Source organism: Podarcis tiliguerta, assembly GCF_965153285.1.
Source record: "Podarcis tiliguerta genome assembly, chromosome: 18".
Lineage (NCBI taxonomy): Eukaryota > Metazoa > Chordata > Lepidosauria > Squamata > Lacertidae > Podarcis > Podarcis tiliguerta.
Genome location: NC_139551.1, coordinates 11,279,243 through 11,300,136, shown reverse-complemented (window position 1 = coordinate 11,300,136; position 20,894 = coordinate 11,279,243). Strand labels below are relative to the sequence as shown.

General features: G+C 49.0%; 2 protein-coding genes across 5 annotated transcripts; one reads left to right on the top strand and one right to left on the bottom strand.

Moving 5' to 3' along the window:
• Window positions 1-233: 233 nt before the first annotated feature.
• On the bottom strand, window positions 234-8,333 carry BORCS8 (BLOC-1 related complex subunit 8). Of its 2 annotated transcripts, none has more exons than XM_083422015.1 (5): window positions 8,193-8,333; window positions 5,863-5,975; window positions 1,890-1,954; window positions 590-873; window positions 234-550 (listed from the first exon to the last, which is right to left on the bottom strand). In XM_083422015.1, exons 2-4 carry the CDS (start codon window positions 5,950-5,952, stop codon window positions 768-770), a joined length of 261 nt encoding a protein of 86 aa, XP_083278141.1. In that variant the 5' UTR covers window positions 5,953-5,975; window positions 8,193-8,333; the 3' UTR covers window positions 234-550; window positions 590-767. The 2 variants fall into 2 exon arrangements, with proteins under 2 accessions (XP_083278141.1, XP_083278140.1); XM_083422014.1 differs by lacking the exon at window positions 8,193-8,333 and adding an exon at window positions 7,241-7,373.
• RFXANK (regulatory factor X associated ankyrin containing protein) lies at window positions 7,281-19,968 on the top strand. 3 transcript variants are annotated; one of them, XM_083421914.1, is made up of 9 exons: window positions 7,281-7,408; window positions 9,959-10,169; window positions 10,544-10,627; window positions 11,409-11,474; window positions 12,455-12,555; window positions 12,646-12,771; window positions 14,702-14,768; window positions 16,715-16,795; window positions 19,085-19,968. In XM_083421914.1, exons 2-9 carry the CDS (start codon window positions 10,031-10,033, stop codon window positions 19,141-19,143), a joined length of 723 nt encoding a protein of 240 aa, XP_083278040.1. In that variant the 5' UTR covers window positions 7,281-7,408; window positions 9,959-10,030; the 3' UTR covers window positions 19,144-19,968. The 3 variants fall into 3 exon arrangements, with proteins under 3 accessions (XP_083278040.1, XP_083278038.1, XP_083278039.1); XM_083421912.1 differs by lacking the exon at window positions 7,281-7,408 and adding an exon at window positions 9,130-9,351 and having other exon boundaries at window positions 10,014-10,169; XM_083421913.1 differs by lacking the exon at window positions 7,281-7,408 and adding an exon at window positions 9,204-9,351.
• Window positions 19,969-20,894: the final 926 nt, after the last annotated feature.

Sequence of the window (20,894 nt, the reverse complement as noted above, 5' to 3'; positions counted from 1 at the left end):
AGTCAGAATCATGAGCAGTGCTTTCTTTCAGGGGGTCCTCAAGAGTAGGGAGTACCGGCACCTCCTTTGTTGTTGCTAAGAAGTGTGGCACTTCCTGTAACAACTTCATGGTTAGTATATAGAAAAAAGCACTGATCATGAGGACTAGGATCTTAACTTGATTGTTTTTTTAAAAAACAGAAGAGCTGCAACTCAGCTGTAATAATACAAATAATAATACTACAAATAACAACAACAACAACAACAACATTTTTATTATTTGTACCCTGCCCATCTGACTGGGTTGCCCATCATCTGCTTTGTGCACAGAAGGTCCCAGGTTCCCAGGCTGGGAAAAAGACCCCTGCCCTGCCCACTACGCGAGTCTCAAATCCTGGAGACCTGCTGCCAGTCAGAGTAGGAAGTACTAGCCAAAAGTCCCGACTTGGGATAAGGTCAGTTCACATATTCCTAACACACCTTTCCCAAGCACAAGGAATGTAGGAAAAACCCTCACTCTCAGCACACAGGAAGTCCCCCCCCCTCTCTCTCCCTCTCTCTCTCTCTCTCTCTCTCTCTCACACACACACACACACACAGAGACACACACAGACTGCAATAAACATCATTCTGTTATCAGCTTGCTGAGCTTTAATATTAACAAGATTTAACTTAAAAAGTCAGCCACAGTCAACACAGTGCACACTGCTGCTGTCTTGGCCTCTTGCGCCGACCAGACCCTGGGACTCCTCTGGGGCTTCTTGGGGGGCTTCTTGGGGCTCCTGGAGCTACCTGCGGGCAGCATTCAGGCGGTCTTTCACCGCAATGGTGTGCCTGAGCAGACCCTCAATGCTCCTGAAATAAACGCTGCTGTCTTTCATGTTTTTGATGGCACTGGAAAAGAGAGAGAGAGAGCACTTGAGGCAGCATTGTTACTATTTATTTTTATTTTGCTGTCAGAAAGTTCTTCCTGATGTTTAGTTGGAATCTCCTTTCTTGTAACCTGAAGCCATTGATTTGGAGCCTCCCCTCTGGGGGCAGCAGAAAGCAAGCTTGCTCCCTCCTCCATGTGACAGCCCTTGAGATATTTGTAGGTGGCTTTCATATCTCCTCTCAGTCTCCTTTTTTCCAGGCTAAACATACCCAGCTCCCTCAACCGTTCCTCATAAGGCATGGGTACCAGATCTTAAGGGACGCGGGTGGCGCTGTGGGTTAAACCACAGAGCCTAGGACTTGCCGATCGGAAGGTTGGCGGTTCGAATCCCTGCGACGGGGTGAGCTCCCGTTGCTTGGTCCCTGCTCCTGCCAACCTAGCAGTTTGAAAGCACATCAAAGTGCAAGTAGATAAGTAAGTACCGCTCCGGGGGGAAGGTAAACGGCGTTTCCATGCACTGCTCTGGTTTGCCAGAAGTGGCTTAGTCCTGCTGGCCACATGACCCGGAAGCTGTACGCCGGCTCCCTCAGCCAATAAAGCGAGATGAGCGCCGCAACCCCAGAGTCGGCCACGACTGGACCTCATGGTCAGGGGTCCCTTTACCCTTACCAGATCTTAGTTGCCCTCCTCTCCACACTTCCAGCTTGTCAATATCCTTCTCAAATTGTGGAGCCCAGAACAGGACACAGGACTCCAGGTGGTTTCTGACCAAGGCAGAACAGAGCGGGACTATCACTAGACTTTTGAATTGCATGCCAAGTTCCGAGTCCTCATCGCTGCAATGAGATGCCTGGAAGTCTGAATTCTAATTTTAAGCAGTGTGGATTTTGGTTTCAGTTTAGTACAGTTAACCATGGAAATGGGGATCAATGCCGGAGGCCCTCTGCTGCCTTCCCCCCCACCCGCAGCCTATCTATGGGCGCTTGGGAAGCATCTTTGGGAAAGGGATGCAGCCCTGCAGGGTTCCCCCAGGTACCTGCAAGCGTACTCCACGGTGTAGATGGCCCCTTGACTTTGCTCCTCCCAGCTCTGCATGTCGGCCTGCAAGGAGGAAAGGTGACGGGGTGATGATCTCCAAGAAGCAACCTGGGTCTCCTCAGTTCTAGCTTGATGCGCTAAACACTGCCATGCAGCACATCCAAAGACCAACCCTAGTACTTTTGGGGTGGGGGTTCCGGTCACAAACTGCCCAAGGAGAAAAGGCTGCAACGACCCTCGGGGGGTCTCTTCCAACTCTGCAATTGCATGAGTCATTCAGAGGGGCAATGGGCAGCCTCCTACCTCTCCAAAATATAAGGCTGGCCTGTTATGCTTAAATATCTGAACTTATCTGCAAGATAGTCCTGCAGATGGACAGCAGATTTAGCCACAGAAGCCAAGGTACAGAGACAAAATGGGTCACCTCCTTTGCAGAGAAAACAAACTCCTTAGTCAATCAAACATTTATTATACGGTCACAGCAGCACTTGAAAATTGCCAGGCGCATTTTGCACCTGGCTATCAGCCACTTGCAACCAAATGAAGATGCCTGGGAGCCAGGATGGTGCCTGACGTCTCCCCCATCTGGACTGTTTTCACACACTAAGGCCCCATCCTGTAGAATTCTATCCGTTATATTTTATCCACACAATCAGAATAAATGTAAAGAATCAAAAAGTCGTACTGAAAAATACAACTTTAGAGCCAACTGCCCTCCAAATGGCTACAAGGCCTTCTGTTTTGGCGACTGTAACCTTGGCTTAAGGAGCCATTTGGCGCTGAGCTTATATATCTGAGTTTCTAACACTGGGTCACAGGTGCTGCACAAGGAAGGTTTTGGGCATCGCATGGAAGGACAGAGTCTCAAACCAAAATGTGCTCCCCCAAGCCCACATTCCCAGCTTGTTCGCACTCCTATCTCAGCGATGTCTACTCTGGCTTGGCAAGTGCACAGAATGGAAGATGGCCCCAAGGAGGTGCTCTGTGGGCCCGTTGGCAGACCCTGTGTTACAAAGATGTCTGCAGTCTGGTTTGCATCCATAGCAGTGATCAGAGGAGGAGTGACTGTGCCAGGAGCACAACCAGACGCCTTCATCTGCCCCAGCTGCAATGCAATATGTCTCTCCCGCATTGGTCTCAGGTGCTGCAACCTTCCAACAGCTGGACTTCACCCTCAAAGGTGCACTCCATTGCCTCCCGAGATAGACGGATACCCACCCCAAAGGCCCACTAACTTCTTTTTTAAAAAGCTAAAGGGGTGAATGAAAGGCAGCTGTGGCTTAATGCAAAACACACTCATGCCCCCCAAGTCCAGAAAATTCAAAAAATCTCAGATCGCCTCCCTTGGATGACTTGCATTAGCTTAAGCTGGCTAATGCTCCAGACAATGGAATTAACGGCCCATTAATGGGGCAGGGGAGGAACAAACAGCAGATCCCAGTCCCCAAAAGATAGCTAAGGGGTGGGGGAAACAGGGAGGAGGTTGCTTTCTTTAACTCGGAACTGGGGAATAACAAATCCCTCTCTCTCGCCAGGACAGCTTATCCACGAGATGTTGCCTAGTTGGAAAAGATGAATAAATCCTCGATGAATTTTTTCTTTTTTAAGGAAGAAAGACAGCAGGGTGACCTTCTCCATTTCGCTAGCATTCTCTTCCAAAACCCTGCTCTCCCTACGGCACCACTATTAATGCAAGCCCCTAAATTAAACAAGGGACTTTTTAAATAAGTTTGGGAACAAGCAGCCCGGATAACATCTCCCATCCCTGCTGTATTGACTCTCTATCCCTTTTCAAAAAAACCGAAATACCCTCTCCTCCAACGTCTCCCCCTCCCAGTAAGAACCAACCCCCTCCCTCCAGAGAATGATCTGCGCACGTAGGACCTGGGAGGCCGAGGTTCAAATCCTCCCACTGGGCCAGGAAGCTCGCTGGGTGACCTTGGGGGAGGGTAACTGCCCCTCAGCCTAGCCTACCTCGCAGGAGGGTTGTGAGGATTAGATGGGTGGGGCGGAGGAGAGACTTGTGTTCACCACCAGCAGCTCCTGTAACCCAGTTATTTATGGAAAAATAAGCTTTATATGTGGTGAAATGGTTTTGTCGTTTTCAGGAGTTTGCATGGATGGTTGTGTTGCTTTAGAGTTGGCTGATTTTCTTGTTTTCAGGGCTTGCATTTGTGCACAAAGCTCTGTTTCTGTGCTGTATGAAGGGGGCTTTGCTTTGCTGTATGAAGAAGCCCGCAAATCTGTACCATAATGACAACGATGACAACAACTGCCTCCCTCACAGGGTTGTTGTGGGCTAAAATGGGGAGAGGGAGAACAATACACGCGGCCTGGAGCTTCTTGGAGGAAAGAGGGTGAGAAAGAAATGTAATCAATAAAGACAAAATATAATGAGATGAGGCAAATGGCCCTCTCCTGATGGAGGGCAGGGTTGGCGATACTGTAGTAGTAGTAACAACAACAACAACAACAACAACAACAACAACAACAACAGCAGCTTTATAATTCTGACTGGATTGCTCTAGCCACTCTGGGCTGTTTCCAGCAAAACATAAAAGCACTATAAAACTTCAAGCATCAACTGTGGGCTTGCACATGTTTCTACACTCATCCATCCTATCTGACTCTCCGCTGGAACACTGGGAGGAGACAACATTTGGAGGCTGGCAGGTTCTCTGGTATAGGATTTTACTACAGTGGTACCTCTGGTTATGAACTTAATTCGTTCCGGAGGTCCGTTCTTAACCTGAAACCGTTAACCTGAGGTACCACTTTAGGGGCCTTTTGGGGCCTCCCGCTGCCACCGCACGATTTCTGTTCTACTACTTCTAGGTTAGCGGAGTCTGTAACCCGAGGTGTTTGTAACCTGAGGTGTTTGTAACCTGAGGTACCACTGTGGATTCATGGTACTGGGAGCTGTTAGGAGACCCATCTTCTCCCTCCCAGACCTACAATTCCCAAGATGATTTAACAATCAATTCCTCTTCTCTGGGAACTGGAGCTTTGGGCTGTGTTCAAAACTCAGATATATGAGCTAGGCACCAAATGGCTCCTGAAACCAATGTTGCAGCTGCCAGAAAGGAATATCCAGTTACCATTTTGAGGCAAGACACCTCTATTTTTATTTTTCAAATTTTTCAAACGACGGACCGGACTGATTGATTCTCAGTTAAACATCTGGCTAGTTCAGAGGACAACCCTGAGCCTGGTTAAGAGCTTTGAGAACTTAAAATAAGGAAAGTCACTTGATACAGAGACAATCCAGATATCTATTGGCCTATTCCAACCTCTTTTTCTTAATGGTGACAAGGACGATTCATAACATAGGAATATTCTTCCCAACTGTAAGTAGGGCAGTGGGGAAATTGAAGACAAGCGACAACAATTAACTATAAATTGTTCACCACTCGGCTCAGGCATTTGGCGTTTTGGTTCCTGAAATTCATTCCATTTGTGCAGATAAAATAGAACTGATAGATTCTATAGGACTTTGCATTAGTGTATGAAAACAGTCCAGATCCAATGATCCCCAGGCATGAACCTCCAGATGGTGGAGACATCAGGCGCCTTCCATTTTGCTATCCCCATATTTATTTACCTACTTAATTTATACAGCTGCACCAGATAAGCTAATCACTCGGTTGCAGAGGGCCGACAGGTACAAAATGTGCTTGCCAAATTGCGAACACTGGCTCTGAGAGGGGAATACAGGGGCCTCCCTATATTCAGCAACCCACAGGTCCCAGGATTCTTTGGAGAAAGGCAGGACTGTTTAAAGCAGTAACCCCCACAACCCCTAAAGAGACACTGAAGTGGGGCAGGTTCAGCTAGCTGATCTGGTGCTGGTGAATCACAGAATTTGACGGAATCCCAAGGGCCACGTAGCCCAACCCCCTGCAATGCAGGGTCCATGATTAAGCGTGGGGCGCATTTGAGTTTTTTAATTCTTGTGCTCGAAGGTGGCATACCTTATGCTGGGCCAACTCCGGGAGGGAGCGCCTGACGTGCTCCTGAAGCCGATACAGAGCCACAGAAGGTTCGTTGGCCAAGACATACATGCTCTCCGTAAACTTGTCTGTCACTAGGAAGAATGGGGAGATGTTAATTTTAATTGCAGCTTCATTGCCAAGCCAGGAAATCCTTTCCAGAGAGCTATCATCATCATTATCATCATCATCGCTATTACTACTACCACCATTACCAGTGTTAAAAACTCAGATATATAAGCTAATTACCAAATGGTACATTAAACCTAGCCTGCGGTCACAATGGAATGTCTCTAGGTGCCTTTTTTAAAGGAAAAATTGTATTTTAAAGGAAAAAATCACAATGCGGTTGAGATAAAACAATCCAGAATAAAACAGATTCAGGCTTCCAGGAATTTTTTTCAGATCCTTCTCTAAGTGACATTTTGCTTTCCCCATATTTAGTTACCTACTTAATTTATAGAGCTGCATCATTGCAGAAGGTCTAGCCAGTGGGGTGTAGCGGTGAGAGTGTCAGGCAAGGACCTGGGAGATCAGGGTTCGAATCCCCACTCCATTATGAAACCCACTGGGTGACCTCTTCACCCACCTCACAGGGCCATTGCTTTCAATGGGTCTAATGCAAGCCATTTCCAATGCAACACAACTGTGCCACCCCCCACAATTAACACAGGTGGGAATGGCTATGACTCTGTTCCCCCCTGCTAGAAGGTTGGCGGTTCGAATCCCCGCGACGGGGTGAGCTCCCTTTGCTTGATCCCTGCTCCTGCCAACCTAGCAGTTCGAAAGCACGTCAAAGTGCAAGTAGATAAATAGGTACCGCTCCGGCGGGAAGGTAAACGGCGTTTCCGTGCGCTGCTCTGGTTTGCCAGAAGCGGCTTAGTCATGCTGGCCACCCGGAAACTGTCTGAGGACAAACGTCGGCTCCCTCGGCCAATAAAGCGAGATGAGCACTGCAACCCCAGAGTCAGTCACGACTGGACCTAATGGTCAGGGGTCCCTTTACCTTTAATATTAATAATGTTATTATTCTTTCTGTGGATTAAATATGTAATAAACAACAACAACATCGTTTCCCTGCTCATGCAGGACATTCCGGGGCTCCAGCGTGTCCAGGAGAGAAGGTGCCAGGGGAATGCTATCTGCACAGGCTCAGAGGCACTTTGACGCATGGCGTTCAGTTTAAAGGCATGAGGGGCTGGGGCCGCTATTTGGGCGCTTCCCTAAAACAAACCCACACATCTGGGCTGCGGTTTTGCGCTCCTGCGAATCATTGCACGCCCCCTCCCTCCCTCCCTCCCCATTCCTGCCCGGACGCCTTTGGGCGCGACACCACCGGAAGTGGCTCCTCCGCCGCTACCTTTCTTCACTTTGAGCTGCATCTCCGGCTCCTCCATGATCCCGGCGAGAGCCCGAAGCGGCGGGAGGGGAAGCGGGCGGCGGCACCGGACAAGGAGGACAGCTGCCGGGCCACTTCCGACGGGCCGCGTGCAGCGCCGAAAGGGGAGCCGCTCGGAAACACCGTCCGGTGAGAAAGGTTCCCACTGGGCGCTGTCGAGGGAAGTGAGGGGCGGACGGGGCTCGACCACGGGGGAGAAGGGAAACTCTGACCCCCAACTCTCCACTGGGGGGTTCCTTCGGGGGGAGAGCAGGCTCAGGAGTACCGGATATCCCCCATAAATCCGGAATGGAGTCCCTAAGGCGGTTGGCTGGCTTCACCCCTGGAGGCGCACTCCATTGTCTTTAGAGACAGACCAGCCATAAGGGCCTTGGAGGTCCCTCCTGGCCGAATGCAGGAGTTTCCCCATTCTGGCCAATAAATGCATGGCTGCTCAAAAGTGAGGCCACCAGGGTTCAACGGGGCTTAGTCCCTAATATGCGCCTTTAGAATTTCAGCTGACCTTAGATTTGTCTGGCACAGAAACGGGTGCCTTTGCAAATGACCTCTCTTTCATTTCCCCCTGGAAAGTTTTCAAACTATAGGTCAAATGGATTACTCAGTTGGTTAGAGCGTGGCGCTGATAACGCCAAGGTTGCAAGTTCGAGCCCCATAAGGGACAGCTGTGTATCCCTGCATTGCGGGGGGTTGGACTAGATGATTCTGAAGGTCCCTTCCCATATCCTCCAACATTTCTCTGATGAAAAAAGGGACATCCTATTCCCTTAAAATAGTAATAATTTTATTATTTGTATCCCACCCATCTGACTGGGTTGCCCCAGCCACTCTGGGTGACTTCCAACATATATAAAAACAGAATTAAACATTAAACATTAACAAAAAAACCCTATACAGGGCTGCCTTATATAGTTACCTTTCTCATTGGCTCAGGGGTTGCATAATTCCATACCATTCAACATTTCTTCAGTGAAAATAGGGGCTTCCTAAGGAAAAGCGGGACATTCCAGGTTCATATGAGAAACCAGAACAGCTTCTGTACATCCGGGTTTGTCCCTGGAAAATAGGGATGCTTGGAGGGTCTGCCTTCCAGCTCTACAATTCTATGATTCTGTGATACGCCACTGAGTAGATCCACTAAAATGAATAGAAGTGACCAGTTTAGGTCCATTGCTTTCAGTGGGTCTAATTTTTGAGTAGGACTCAGCTCGATATAAGCCATTCCTTTTAATGGGTCTACTCTGGGTATGATTTAGACCATTGAGGTTCTACTCAGCGTAGACCCTCATGCTGGTTGAGGCTAATGGGAGTTGTAGTCCAAACCATCTGGGAGGCACTAGGGTGACAAAGGATGGAAGAGATTATCCCTACAGCCTGCAGGGGGCTGGACCAGTTTAATATCTGCCTGCTGTTAAAACATGTAATGCCTCTGGGTCATCTTCAGTGCTCACTGGTTCTGAGGATGACAGCTGTTAAAGTTTATGTGGAGTCTTAACTTTTTAAATTTTGTAGTATTTTGTAAAAAATAAAATATTTTTTTAAAACAGTTTTATGGGGTAATAAAAACAATATTTTATTGTTGTCAATTAGAAGCTGCTTTGGACGGGCGTTGGCTCAGAAGAGCGGTCTAATAAATACGTTAAATAAACACAATGCATTAAAGCATAATCAAAACCAAATTTTCTGGAGGGTTTTTAAAAAGAAAACAATTGAACGGCTGGCCCTTTAAACCGCCCTTTGGGGGAAGCGCTTCCTCTTAGTTAGTGGCCGGTGATTGGCGGAGCTGGAGGGCGGGGCGGAGGCTGAGCTGCGCCGCTCATTCATAACAATACCGGCTTCCGCAACCTCATTCAGAAGCTCTTAAAGGGCCAGGCCGCGGCCGCCGCCACCCCGCGGGAGCTGCTGCAAATGCATTGTGGGAAGAGAAAGTTACTTTCAGTTTTGCGCGGACGGGCAGAGAGAGCAAAGAGAGGCGAAGATGCGTCAAAGTGGATCTGGCGGCACCATGATCGTCAACCTTTTCTAAAGGGCTATGTGTAAACTTGACGTCATCGCCCTTCTTATGGGAGAGGCTGGTGAGTTTTTACGTCACATGTTGGAGGCAGGAAACCCCTCCAAGACTTGGCCCGGGGGTGACGTCAGAAGGGTTGTAAACAGATCAGAGTAGAGTTGGGCAGGGTAAATAATAATAATAATAATAATAATAATAATAATACTAATACTTTGTATGCAGTAGGCCTTTGTATGCAGTATTGGAAGCCCTGAGCTTGGTGGACCAGTGGCCTGACTGTCTATAAACCTTCCTTTGCTTTTACTTGGAACCATGAGGACTAGCGCCTCATCCTTAACCCCTGAGCTATGGCCCTTCCCACAGAATGCACGATTTGTCTGAAGACGGCCCCAGTTTCAGTCCTGGGCATCTGCTGGTGAGGTTGGGAATGCCCCCCACCTGACTCAGTACACGGCAGCTTTCAGAAGAATAATGAGGACTAGAATCTTTTTAATTTTGAAGAAGTGGCAGAGCACCTTGCTTTGCATCCCTGGTGCGATGCCCAATGACACAGACGTGCCTGGATTCTGGAGAGCAGCTGCCAGTCAGGGTCGGCCAGAAGCAGGTCGACTAGTGGTCTGACTCTGTCTGAGGGAAGTTTCTTGTGTTCCTGTTTCTTTGCTGTGTCAAAGCTCTCAGGGTGCTGTAGACCTGCCGCCGCCATAGACACCTTCACAATTTCTCCAGAAGCTCCTGTCGCCGAAATGACCCACAATGCCCCCTCAAAGGACCCAGAGATGCCCGCCAGCGACCCGGAGGACGATCAGGCATCAGTCATCTTGCGGCTGTATCCGTACTCAGAGGAGAAAGACGAGCCAAACCAAGCTGCTCCTGCACCAAATGGCAAGTCTTCAAACCCGGTCGCCTCTCCGCAAAAAGGACATTTCATTGCATTTCACTTTCAATGTGTATACCTTTTAATTTGTTTAATTAGCCAAAGGCCTGGGAAAAGAGGAATGTTTTCCCCAGGTGCCTAGAGATATGTAACGAAGGCGCCAGGCGAGCCTCCCTGGGGAGAGCATCCCACATATAGGGAGCCACCGCAGAAAAGGCCCCGTTCTTGTGTGGCCACCCTCTGGACTTTTCACAGAGGAGGCACATGTAGAAGGGCCTCAGGTGGTGATTGCTGGGTCCAGGTTGGTTCACATGGAGAGAAGCGGTCCTGGAAAAATGAAGGTTCCAGTTTTGACATCTTTTGTCTTTCTTCAAAAATGCAGATGGAAGCAGTCTGAAGCTGGCGACCACCCTGACCAACCGGCAGCGTGGCAACGAGGCATCTGCCTTGCCGGCCACTCTGGACAGTGAGTTGTTGTGCCACAAAACGTTTTTGCTTTTCATTAGCTGGGGAATGGGCTGTGAATCAGTTGAAGGCAAGGTGTTTTCAATTCTCCCCCATTTATACATTTTTTCCCTGTTGCTCTAGAGGTCTAGCCCCTTGTTAAGATCAGCCCAAGTTCATGATCCTGTTATGCTGCTTTTCCTCTGAACTGACTTCCCAAACCACTTGGTAAACTGACGGGCTATACACTTTTGTTGTTGTTCAAGAGGACTAGCGCCTTGAAGGGGGAAATCAATTTGTTTTTTGTTAAAAATCAGTCAAGGTTCAGGATTAGCTGAGTTGGTAGAGCACAGGAGTCTTAATCGCAGGGTTGTGGGTTCTATGATTCTGTTGGGCTGCTTTCTCTCTTAATCGACTTCCCAATGGTCTCTGACACCCACCAAGCCGTTCCTTTTCCCTTCATGAACAGAGGGCTCAAGAGCAAATCTGCCCTCCACTCCTCAGGCCATATTATTTCATTTCTTTTTAAAGGTATTAATCCAGAAGTCAAGTTTCCATCCCTCATGATTGCCAGTGAATAACATTTCTAGCGATCATGAAAGGCGTCTGCTTCCCGCCTCCCTCTGAGGATTAATTATGCAAAGACAAGAATGGTTAGAATACCATTGCATAAAACAGGTCAATCATTTTTCAAAAACTGGCTTGGAATTTGGGTTCTGTGCAGCCCCTTACTGTAAGATTGCATTCTGTTCCCCATTTTAGTTCTCAATGAAATCCTGTTTGTTTGTTTTTTACTTTTCCAGCTCTTTCTATTCATCAGCTGGCAGCCCAGGGAGAACTGGCCCTGTTGAAAGAAAATCTGAGGAAAGGTGAGATAGGAACACTCAGCCCCCCCCTCCACCCGCTTCTGACCTCCTGCCCACTAGCTAGAGTGTGCCTCACAGGGTCGGTTTATTCATTTAAGGTGTTTTTAAAACTTTTATTTAGTCATTTGACAGCTATTTACAATGATCAGCAAAATTCTCCTCCAGACAAGGTTATATCAAATCATTATTCTGCAACACTTAACATATCAGTGCAATATTTCTTCTTTGAAATAACCCTTCTCAAAACCTACTTGTTATTACACAACAGATGAAACATGGTTTTTCAAAATTTCATTCCCTTCTTTTTTTATGCTTCCACTGCCCCTTTAGTTTTATTAATCACCCGCCCCAATTGCACCGCTTAAATCATTAGCTGTTCAAGCCAGCGCTCAGGAAAATCACAAAAATTAAAAACAAACCGTGCAGAGAATGAGAGAAATCTGTTGTAAAACCAAATGTAGGGGTCCCCAAACTAAGGTCCGCGGGCCAGATAAGGCCCAAGGGACTCGTTTATCCGGCCCGCGGCGACCCCTGCCACCTGCTGCCGCCGCCCGCTCTTACTGGCGCTGCGCTGCACGGCTGCCCACTTCCGGGGAAGAGGAGCACTGGAAATAGCTTGTGCACATGCGCAAGCGTTATTTGCACATGCAAAGGTGTTATTTGCGCATGCATGCGCAAGCGTTATTTCTGGTGCACATCTGGGTTGGAGGAGGCCCGTGCACATGCGTACAAGCTATTTCTGGTGCTCCTCCGACCTGGAAGTGCGCCGGAAATAGCGTGTGGGCGCGCGCTCCCTCTGGCCCACTGCGCGATCGGCGCTGGAGACACTGGCCCGAGGCGTGGTAAGCTTGCTGACCCCTGACCAAATGCTACCATAACTTAATTCACTTAGCCGGGAAAGACCGTTGTGCGGACTACATGAAGACCCCTGAACTTTCCTACCTCTGTGTCAATAAACTCCCTAATTTTGGAAATGTTGACAGGCGAGAACCTTTTGAACAAGCCCGACGAGCGGGGCTTCACGCCTCTGATGTGGGCCGCGGCTTTTGGAGAGATCGAGACCATCCGCAGCATGCTGGAATGGGTAAGGAACGTGCGGTGGGGAGGGCGAAGCGCAGGGGTCCCCCGCATTTTCCCTGCCGCGGCTGCAGCCCTGTGTGTCCTCTCTCCCCAGGGCGCAGACCCCCACGTCCTTGCCAAGGAGAGGGAGAGCGCCCTGTCTCTTGCCAGCATGGGGGGCTACACGGACATCGTCACCTTGCTCCTGGAGAAGGACGTGGACATCAACACTTACGACTGGGTAACTTTTGCATCGGTGGGTGGAAGGGGGGCAGGTATGGCCCTGCCGACCTGAATCAGCTTTCGGCAGGCCCCGCATTCAGAGAACCATAGGATTGTAGAGTTGGAAGGGGCCACCAGGGGTCATCTAGTCCAACCCCCTGCAAGGCAGGAATCTCAGCTCAAACATCCAGGACAGAGGGCCACCCAACCTCTGCTGGAAAATCTCCAAGGAAGGAGAGGCCACCAGCTTCCATCCCATGGTCTAACAACTCTTACTGTCAAAACTTCTTGCTAAATGTCTTCCTTGAAGCCATGGGTTCGAGTCCTGCCCTCCAGAGCAGGAGAAAACAAGCTTGTTCCCTCTTCCTTCTGACAGCCCTTGAAATATTTGAAGATGGCTATCTTATCTCCTCTTTCCCAGGTTAAACATCCTCAGCTCCTTCAACCGTTCCTCATCTGGCTTGGTTTCCAGGCCCTTGATCATCTTGGTTGCCCTCCTCTGCCACCTCTTGGCTGTAAATGGGAATACATACATCACCCAGGATTCCAGTCCTCATGAAGGCAAAGGAAGGGCTGATTTAACAGGAACGCTGCATCTGCCTGATGCAGAAACCAGGATTATTTGGGCCTGAGTTCAAGCAGCAAAGCACCTAGACAGATCTGCCTTGTCTCAACAAGGATACTGCAGAGTTGGGAAAGGTTTGGGAAAAGGCAGCCGCAGCAATCCAGAGGATGGGACGACTTCCCAATGAGAAAGGGTTGCAGCATTTTTATAGTTGGAAGAGACCCTGAGGATCATCTAGTCCAGCGGTTCTCAACCTGTGGATCCCCAGATGTTGTTGGACTACAACTCCCATCATCCCTCAGCCCTTGCTAGCTAGGGGTGATGGGAGTTGTAGTTCAACAACGTCTGGGGACCCACAGGCTGAAAGTCCATGGGTAGGCAAACAAAGGCCCGGGGGCCGGATCCAGCCCAATCGCCTTCTAAATCCGGCCCGCAGATGGTCTGGGAATCAGCATGTTTTTACATAAGTAGAATGTGTCCTTTTATTTAAAATGCATCTCTGGGTTATTTGTGGGGCATAGGAATTCGTTCTCCCCCCCCCAAAAAATATAGTCCGGCCCCCAACAAGGTCTGAGACTTTACATGCAGAAGGTTCCAGTTTCAATTCCTGGTGGCATCTCCAGTCAGGGCTAGGAAAGTGAACACGCGGAGAGATGCTGCCAGCCAGTGTGGACAGCGCTAAGCTAGGCAGGTCGGTGGTCTAATTTGGTATAAGGCAGCTTCCTGTCCAATTCTGCTCTGCTGCTGCTTCAGAAACTTGAGGACTAGAATCTTGATTTATTTCTAGGGGAAGGCTGAGCATCTGATTTGCATTCAGAAGACCCTGAGAAGGCTGGGGGCATCCCCTGAAACCCTGGAGGGCAGCTGCCAGTCTGTGTAGACAGCCCTGAATGAGAGGGACTCAGTAAAAGAGAGTTTCCTATATAAATCAGCCTGTACTCAGAACCATGAGGTCTGGAAACCTGTTTTGTTGTTAAGGGCAAGGGCTGCAGCTCAGATGTCGCTCTGTGCATACAGAGGGCATCTCTAGGGAAGACAGGGAAAGAATCTCTCCAGAAAGCTGAGGACTAGAACCTTGATTTATTTTTAGAGGAAGGGCTTTCAAGACGGGCGAATGCCAGCAACCTGCTTGGAGTGCCAGCCCTCTGAGCCAGGCCATGTGGGGGGGGGGGTGCAGGCTTTCTCCAATTCTACTAATATTTTGTAAATTTCACTGGTTTCCCCTTTTATAACTATCTTCTCTTTTCTTTTATATTCCGACTAAATCTCAATGATATCTTTTAACAAAGGATTTTCAGTTTTTTGCCTGTTTGCCTAAGAAAGTGTGTGGGGTGTGTGGGTGTTTTTTCCTCCTTGTGCTGATGCTTTTCGGTTGTCTCCGCAGAACGGCGGGACCCCTCTCCTCTATGCCGTCCGCGGGAACCACGTCAAATGCATTGAGGCCTTGCTAGGTAAGTGGTGTGGGGGAATGTGCTTCCGTACCTGAGTGACAATCTCCTTTTTCGATGGAGAAGCCAAGCTTGCCTCTCTTCGGCCACATCTGAGAACGAGGGGGTCAACCAATGGTGCCTTCCCCCTGAGCGATAATAACTTGGGTCCATTAATTTCAGCAGGTCTACTGCGAGTAGGGTGGTGCTGTGGGTTAAACCACAGAGCCTAGGACTTGCCGATCAGAAGGTCAGTGGTTTGAATTCCAGCGACGGAGTGAGCTCCCGTTGCTCAGTCCCTGCTCCTGCCAATCTAGCAGTTTGAAAGCACATCAAAGTGCAAGTAGATAAATAGGTACCGCTCCGGCGGGAAGGTAAACGGCGTTTCCGTGCGCTGCTCTGGTTTGCCAGAAGCGGCTTAGTCATGCTGGCCACATGACCTGGAAGCTGTACGCCGGCTCCCTCGGCCAGTAAAGCGAGATGAGCGCTGCAACCCCAGAGTCGTCCGCGACTGGACCTAATGGTCAGGGGTCCCTTTACCTCTACTGCGAGTGCAGTAGTTTGCTGCCAGCTCTTTGTAAGTTCATGGAAGCATTTTTGGGTTTTGCCACAATGCCTCTGCTGGCTTTTCGGAGTTGCCACGAAGCTCCCTGTTTTGCCTGCAATAGACTTTGATGTGGCGAAATATGCTGTAGGGCATATTTCTCTCTTGGTGGCAACTTAAACATCTCTGAGGCAGTGTGGTGCAGTGGTTAGGGCCATGGTTCTCCCAACTTTTTCCTCTGGGCTACACTTTCAGAAGGAAAATTTGTTCGTGCCGGTCTGGATTTTTTTATCGATAAGAAATACATTGGAAAACGGAAAGAAACGACTCCTAGCAGTGCTTGATTTAAGGCTGGTATCATCCGCATACTGGTGAACAAACCCAGATTAAATGTATTCCCATCTGAAGCCCTAAATGGCAGACTGACTGGTAGATCGTATCAAAATAGACTCTGCCTGTGTTCTCATGCTGTTGTATGAAACATATCTTGGGTTATGATTGTTGTTGTTCAGTCGTTCAGTCATGTCCGACTCTTCGTGACCCCCTGGACCAGAGCACACCAGGCACTCCTGTCTTCCACTGCCACCCGCAGTTTGGTCAAACTCATGTTCGTAGCTTTGAGAACACTGTCTAACCATCTCGTCCTCTGTCGTCCCCTTCTCCTTGTGCCCTCCATCTTTCCTAGCATTAGGGTCTTTTCCAGGCAGTCTTCTCTTCTCATGAGGTGGCCAAAGTCTTGGAGCCTCAGCTTCAGGATCCGTCCTTCCAGTGAGCACTCAGGGCTGATTTGCTTCAGAATGGATCGGTTTGATCTTCTTGCAGTCCATGGGACTCTCAAGAGTCTCCTCCAGCACCAGAATTCAAAAGCATCCATTCTTTGGCGATCAGCCTTCTTTATGGTCCAGCTCTCACTTCCATACATCACTACTGGGAAAACCATAGCTTTAACTATATGGACCTTTGTTGGCAAAGTGATGTCTCTGCTTTTTAAGATACTGCCCTTAAATCCTTGAGGCACAGACTATGGGATATTTCATACAGTGATCACATGCAACCTGTGGACATCTCTTACTACATTGTGGGCTGTATAAACAAGGCAGAAACCAGTTAATTAAACCCTTATCGGCAAACTTGCCTGGAAATCCTGAAACCTTCTATCTCAAGTATCGCCTTGAGGGTAAGGCAAATGATATGACCCTGGCCGTGGCAAAATTTCTCTCCGGGGCAATATGAAATAGAAACCAACACACTCTGGATAAAACACAATGGCTGCCTAGGAATGTATTTCTGCTGTATTTGCTTTTGAAATTGCTTTTGTGGGTCTTTGGACTTTAATAAAGAATGTGTGTGTAAAGTAAAAAAAAAAAAAGGACCATAGCACTAAAATAAAATGCATAAAATATTTGTCTCCCTTCCCTCTTCTCAGCCCATGGTGCTGATCTCACAACCGAGGCAGATTCAGGATACACCCCCATGGACCTGGCAGTCGCTCTGGGACACAAGAAAGGTGGGTTCGGGAACATGGGAGGGGCCAGAGGGTCACACATCAAGGGGCCGTGGTGCTCATGAGGGCCTTCTGCTTGTGGGGGGGGGCTTCTTGTTGGGGCATCCAGGAGACTGGGCAAGGTGAGCGTCCCCTTTGACCTCATCCAAGCCTTCTTAAAAAAGCTAAAGGGACCCCTGACCATTAGGTCCAGTCGTGATCGACTCTGGGGTTGTGGCGCTCATCTCGCTTTACTGGCCGAGGGAGCCGGCGTACAGCTTCCGGGTCATGTGGCCAGCAGGACTAAGCCGCTTCTGGCGAACCAGAGCAGCACACGGAAACACCGTTTACCTTCCCGCCGGAGTGGTACCTATTTATCTATTTGCACTTTGATGGGCTTTTGAACTGCTAGGTGAATCATAAAATCATAGAGTTGGAAGAGACCACAAGGGCCATCGAGTCCAACCCCCTGCCAAGCAGGAAACACCATCAGAGCACTCCTGACATATGGTTGTCAAGCCTCTGCTTAAAGACCTCCAAAGAAGGAGACTCCACCACACTCCTTGGCAGCAAATTCCACTGTCAAACAGCTCTTACTGTCAGGAAGTTCTTCCTAATGTTTAGGTGGAATCTTCTTTCTTGTTGTTTGGATCCATTGCTCCGTGTCCGCTTCTCTGGAGCAGCAGAAAACAACCTTTCTCCCTCCTCTAGGTGACATCCTTTTATATATTTGAACATGGCTATCATATCACCCCTTAGCCTCCTCTTCTCCAGGCTAAACATGCCCAGCTCCCTTAGCCGCTCCTCATAAGGCATTGTTTCCAGGCCTTTGACCATTTTGGTTGCCCTCCTCTGTACACGTTCTAGTTTGTCAGTGTCCTCCTTGAACTGTGGTGCCCAGAACTGGACACAGTACTCCAGGCGAGGTCTGACCAGAGCAGAATACAGTGGCACTATTACTTCCCTTGATCTAGATGCTATACTCCTATTGATGCAGCCCAGAATTGCATTGGCTTTTTTAGGTGGGCAGGAGCAGGGACCGAGCAACGAGAGCTCACCCCGTCGTAGGGATTCGAACCGCCGACCTTCTGATCGGCAAGTCTTAGGCTCTGTGGTTTAACCCACAGCGCCACCCGCGTCCCCCAAGCCTTCTTAGTTTCTTCCAATTCCTCAATGGAGCCTCCATGGACAGAGCCAGCTACCTTAGAATGGCAGAAAACAAGAGTGGGTTGGGAAAGCATTTCAGGGCTTGCATGCTCGCGAGGAGGCCCTTTATGGCCCTCACCCACACACCAAGCGTGTAAAAGAGGCAGCGGGGCGTAGTGGTTAGAGAGTGGGACAAGGACCTGGGAGAAACAGGGCTCTAATCCACTGGCCGTGAAGCTTGCTGGCTGGTGACCTTGGGGGCCAGTCATGGCCTCTCCCAGCCTGACCTCCCTAGCAGGGTTGTTGTGTGAGGATTAAATGTGGTGGCAGGAGAGAGAAACACGGTCACCACTTTCGGGAAAATGAAAGTGTATATAAGTGCAAGGAATGCTGATGTCTGTTTTGAACTGTTTTTAGTTTAAACCAGTGTCTCCCAAACTTGGGTTTCCAGCTGCTTTTGGACTGCAGTTCCCATCCCAAAACAGCTGGAGACCCAAGCTTGGGAAACCCTGCTTTAAAGCATTCCAAAGATAAAATCAGCAAGAGTTGTTTTTCCGCTTTCTTGTCTTTATTCTTTTAAGCTACTTGTAAAACCACTTTGAGGGATGCAGGTGGTGCTGTGGGTTAAACCACAGAGCCTAGGACTTGCCAATCAGAAGGTGGTTCGAATCTCTGTGATGGGGTGAGCCCCCGTTGCTCTGTCCCTGCTCCTGCCAACCTAGCAGTTCGAAAGCACTTCAAGTTCAAGTAGATAAATAGGTACCACTCCAGCGGGAAGGTAAACGGCGTTTCCATGCGCTGCTCTGGTTCGCCAGAAGCAGCTTAGTCCTGCTGGCCACATGACCCGGAAGCTGTACGCCGGCTCCCTCGGCCAATAAAGTGAGATGAGAGCCGCAACCCCAGAGTCGGCCACGACTGGACCTAATGGTCAGGGGTCCCTTTACCTTTTTAAAACCACTTTGAGGGGACTTAAGGGGAAAAATCAAGCAGTGCATAAATTTAATGACATAAATAAATATAAGTTGAAATTCTTTCTTTTTTTTAAGAAATAAATCAACAGGTGCATAAATTTAATGAAGTAGATAAATGTAAACTGGAATTCTGTATTTATTTTTTAAAAAAACAAGCCAATCAATTCATTCTTTGCTTTCCCTCTCCCTTCCCTAGTGCAACACGTGATGGAAAAACATATCCTCAAGTTATTGCGGAGCAAAGAACCTGAGTGAAACAGGACTTCTTCTCAGACTGGGGGGGGGGACCTTCTCCCTGCCCCCCCACCATTTCTCTCTCTGCTTTGAAGGTGGAATCATGAGAAAGCCTTCTGCACTGACCAGCTGACCTGAGGCACGTGAGACAGGGTTGGATATTTGAGAGTCACCGGGCTTTAAAAAGTTCGCTACAGCCCTCGTGGAAAGAGGGGGCAATGGAGGGGTTAGGTTTGACGGCAAGACACGACCCCCGCCCCCAACCTGCTTGCTGCCATCAGCTTACTATTTTTTATTTATTTATTGAATTTTTATACCGCCCTATACCGCCCGAAGGTCTCATTTATCAACTTGATGACCACTAAGCACCACAACTGCTCTGGAACCCCTGAAATCCAGACTCCAGCCAGAGGAGAAGTTTCCGGAGGCAAAGGAACTCCAGGTGGCTCGCAGAAGCAAGCCAAGCTGCAAATCAGAAGGCACTTGATGTTTTCCCCGCTGCCATTTGCAAACTATTCTGAGCTGGGATGCGTGCGATGGGAGAGAGAATTTTGCTGGTTCCCGAGCTAAAAAAAAAGTACTGCGTACCGTACTTTTAAAATTTGAAATGGCAACAACTGAACATCCCCGATTAATGGAAGAAACTATTCTGTCCCTAGAAAACTTGCTGAAACTGCTAAGCAGGCGACTCTGCTACGCTGCGCTTGTCTTAAACAGCAGGCTTGCTTATTTCCGCTCGCCTAGGGCGAACCAGGACTCCAGGTGAGCAGCTGTGAGAGCTTTCTTTTTAAATAAAGGAATGAATATCTCGGCATAAAAATACAAAATAAATTATTGTTCACAATTCATTATATGTCTTTGCCACCCTATGTCTCAGGATCATAGAGCAGTTTACAGTATAAAAACACAAAAATATATAACGCTATAACAAAGAAACCAGTAACTCCTCCCTCCCACAAACATCTAAAATCAGGTGGTTCTAGGGAAATGCTTTTGCTTGGCTCCTAAAGGGGCCAGGTGAGCCTCCCTGGGGAGAGCATCCCACAAATGGGGAGCCACCACTGAAAAAGGCCCTGTTCTCGTGTTGCCACAAAGAAAGGCCTCAGAGGATGATCTCAGGGTCCGGTTCAGTTCATATGGGGAGAGGTAGCCCTTGAGGTGTTGCGGTCCTGAGCCGCCTTCTTGACCGTTGGACCCCCTCTTGGTCTCAGTCACTCCATCCCCCGGAGCCTGACTGCACCTGCAAGGGAAGCCCCTGGGTTTGAGGTCCATCGGCTCCCCTCCCCTGGCTTAGCTGGCCAAAGCCGTTCCCGGGATTGTGGCCGCTGTCACATGCCGGCCGCATCTAGGAGCCGCAGGTGAGAGCTGAGTGCACAGAGCTTATAGCCCTAAGATCAGCAGCAACACCCAAATGGAGGGAGTGGTAGCCAACTGGGTGGAAAACGTGCCCTGGTTTGGCTTTTGGAGTCTGCCAGCCACTCCTGGGACGGGGAGACACCTTTTGAAATTATGGACTGTCTTCACAGAATCAGAGTTGGAAGGAACCCTGAAGATCATTTTGTCCAGGCACCCCCAAACTCACTCCTCCAGATGTTTTGGGACTACAATTCCCATCATCCCTGACCACTGGTCCTGTTAGCAAGGGATGATGGGAGTTGTAGTCCCAAAACATCTGGAGGGCCAAGTTTGAAAATGCCTGATTTAGTCCAACCTCCTGCAAGGCAGAATATGCAGCTGTCCCACACAAGGATCGAGCCTGCAGCCTTGGCAAT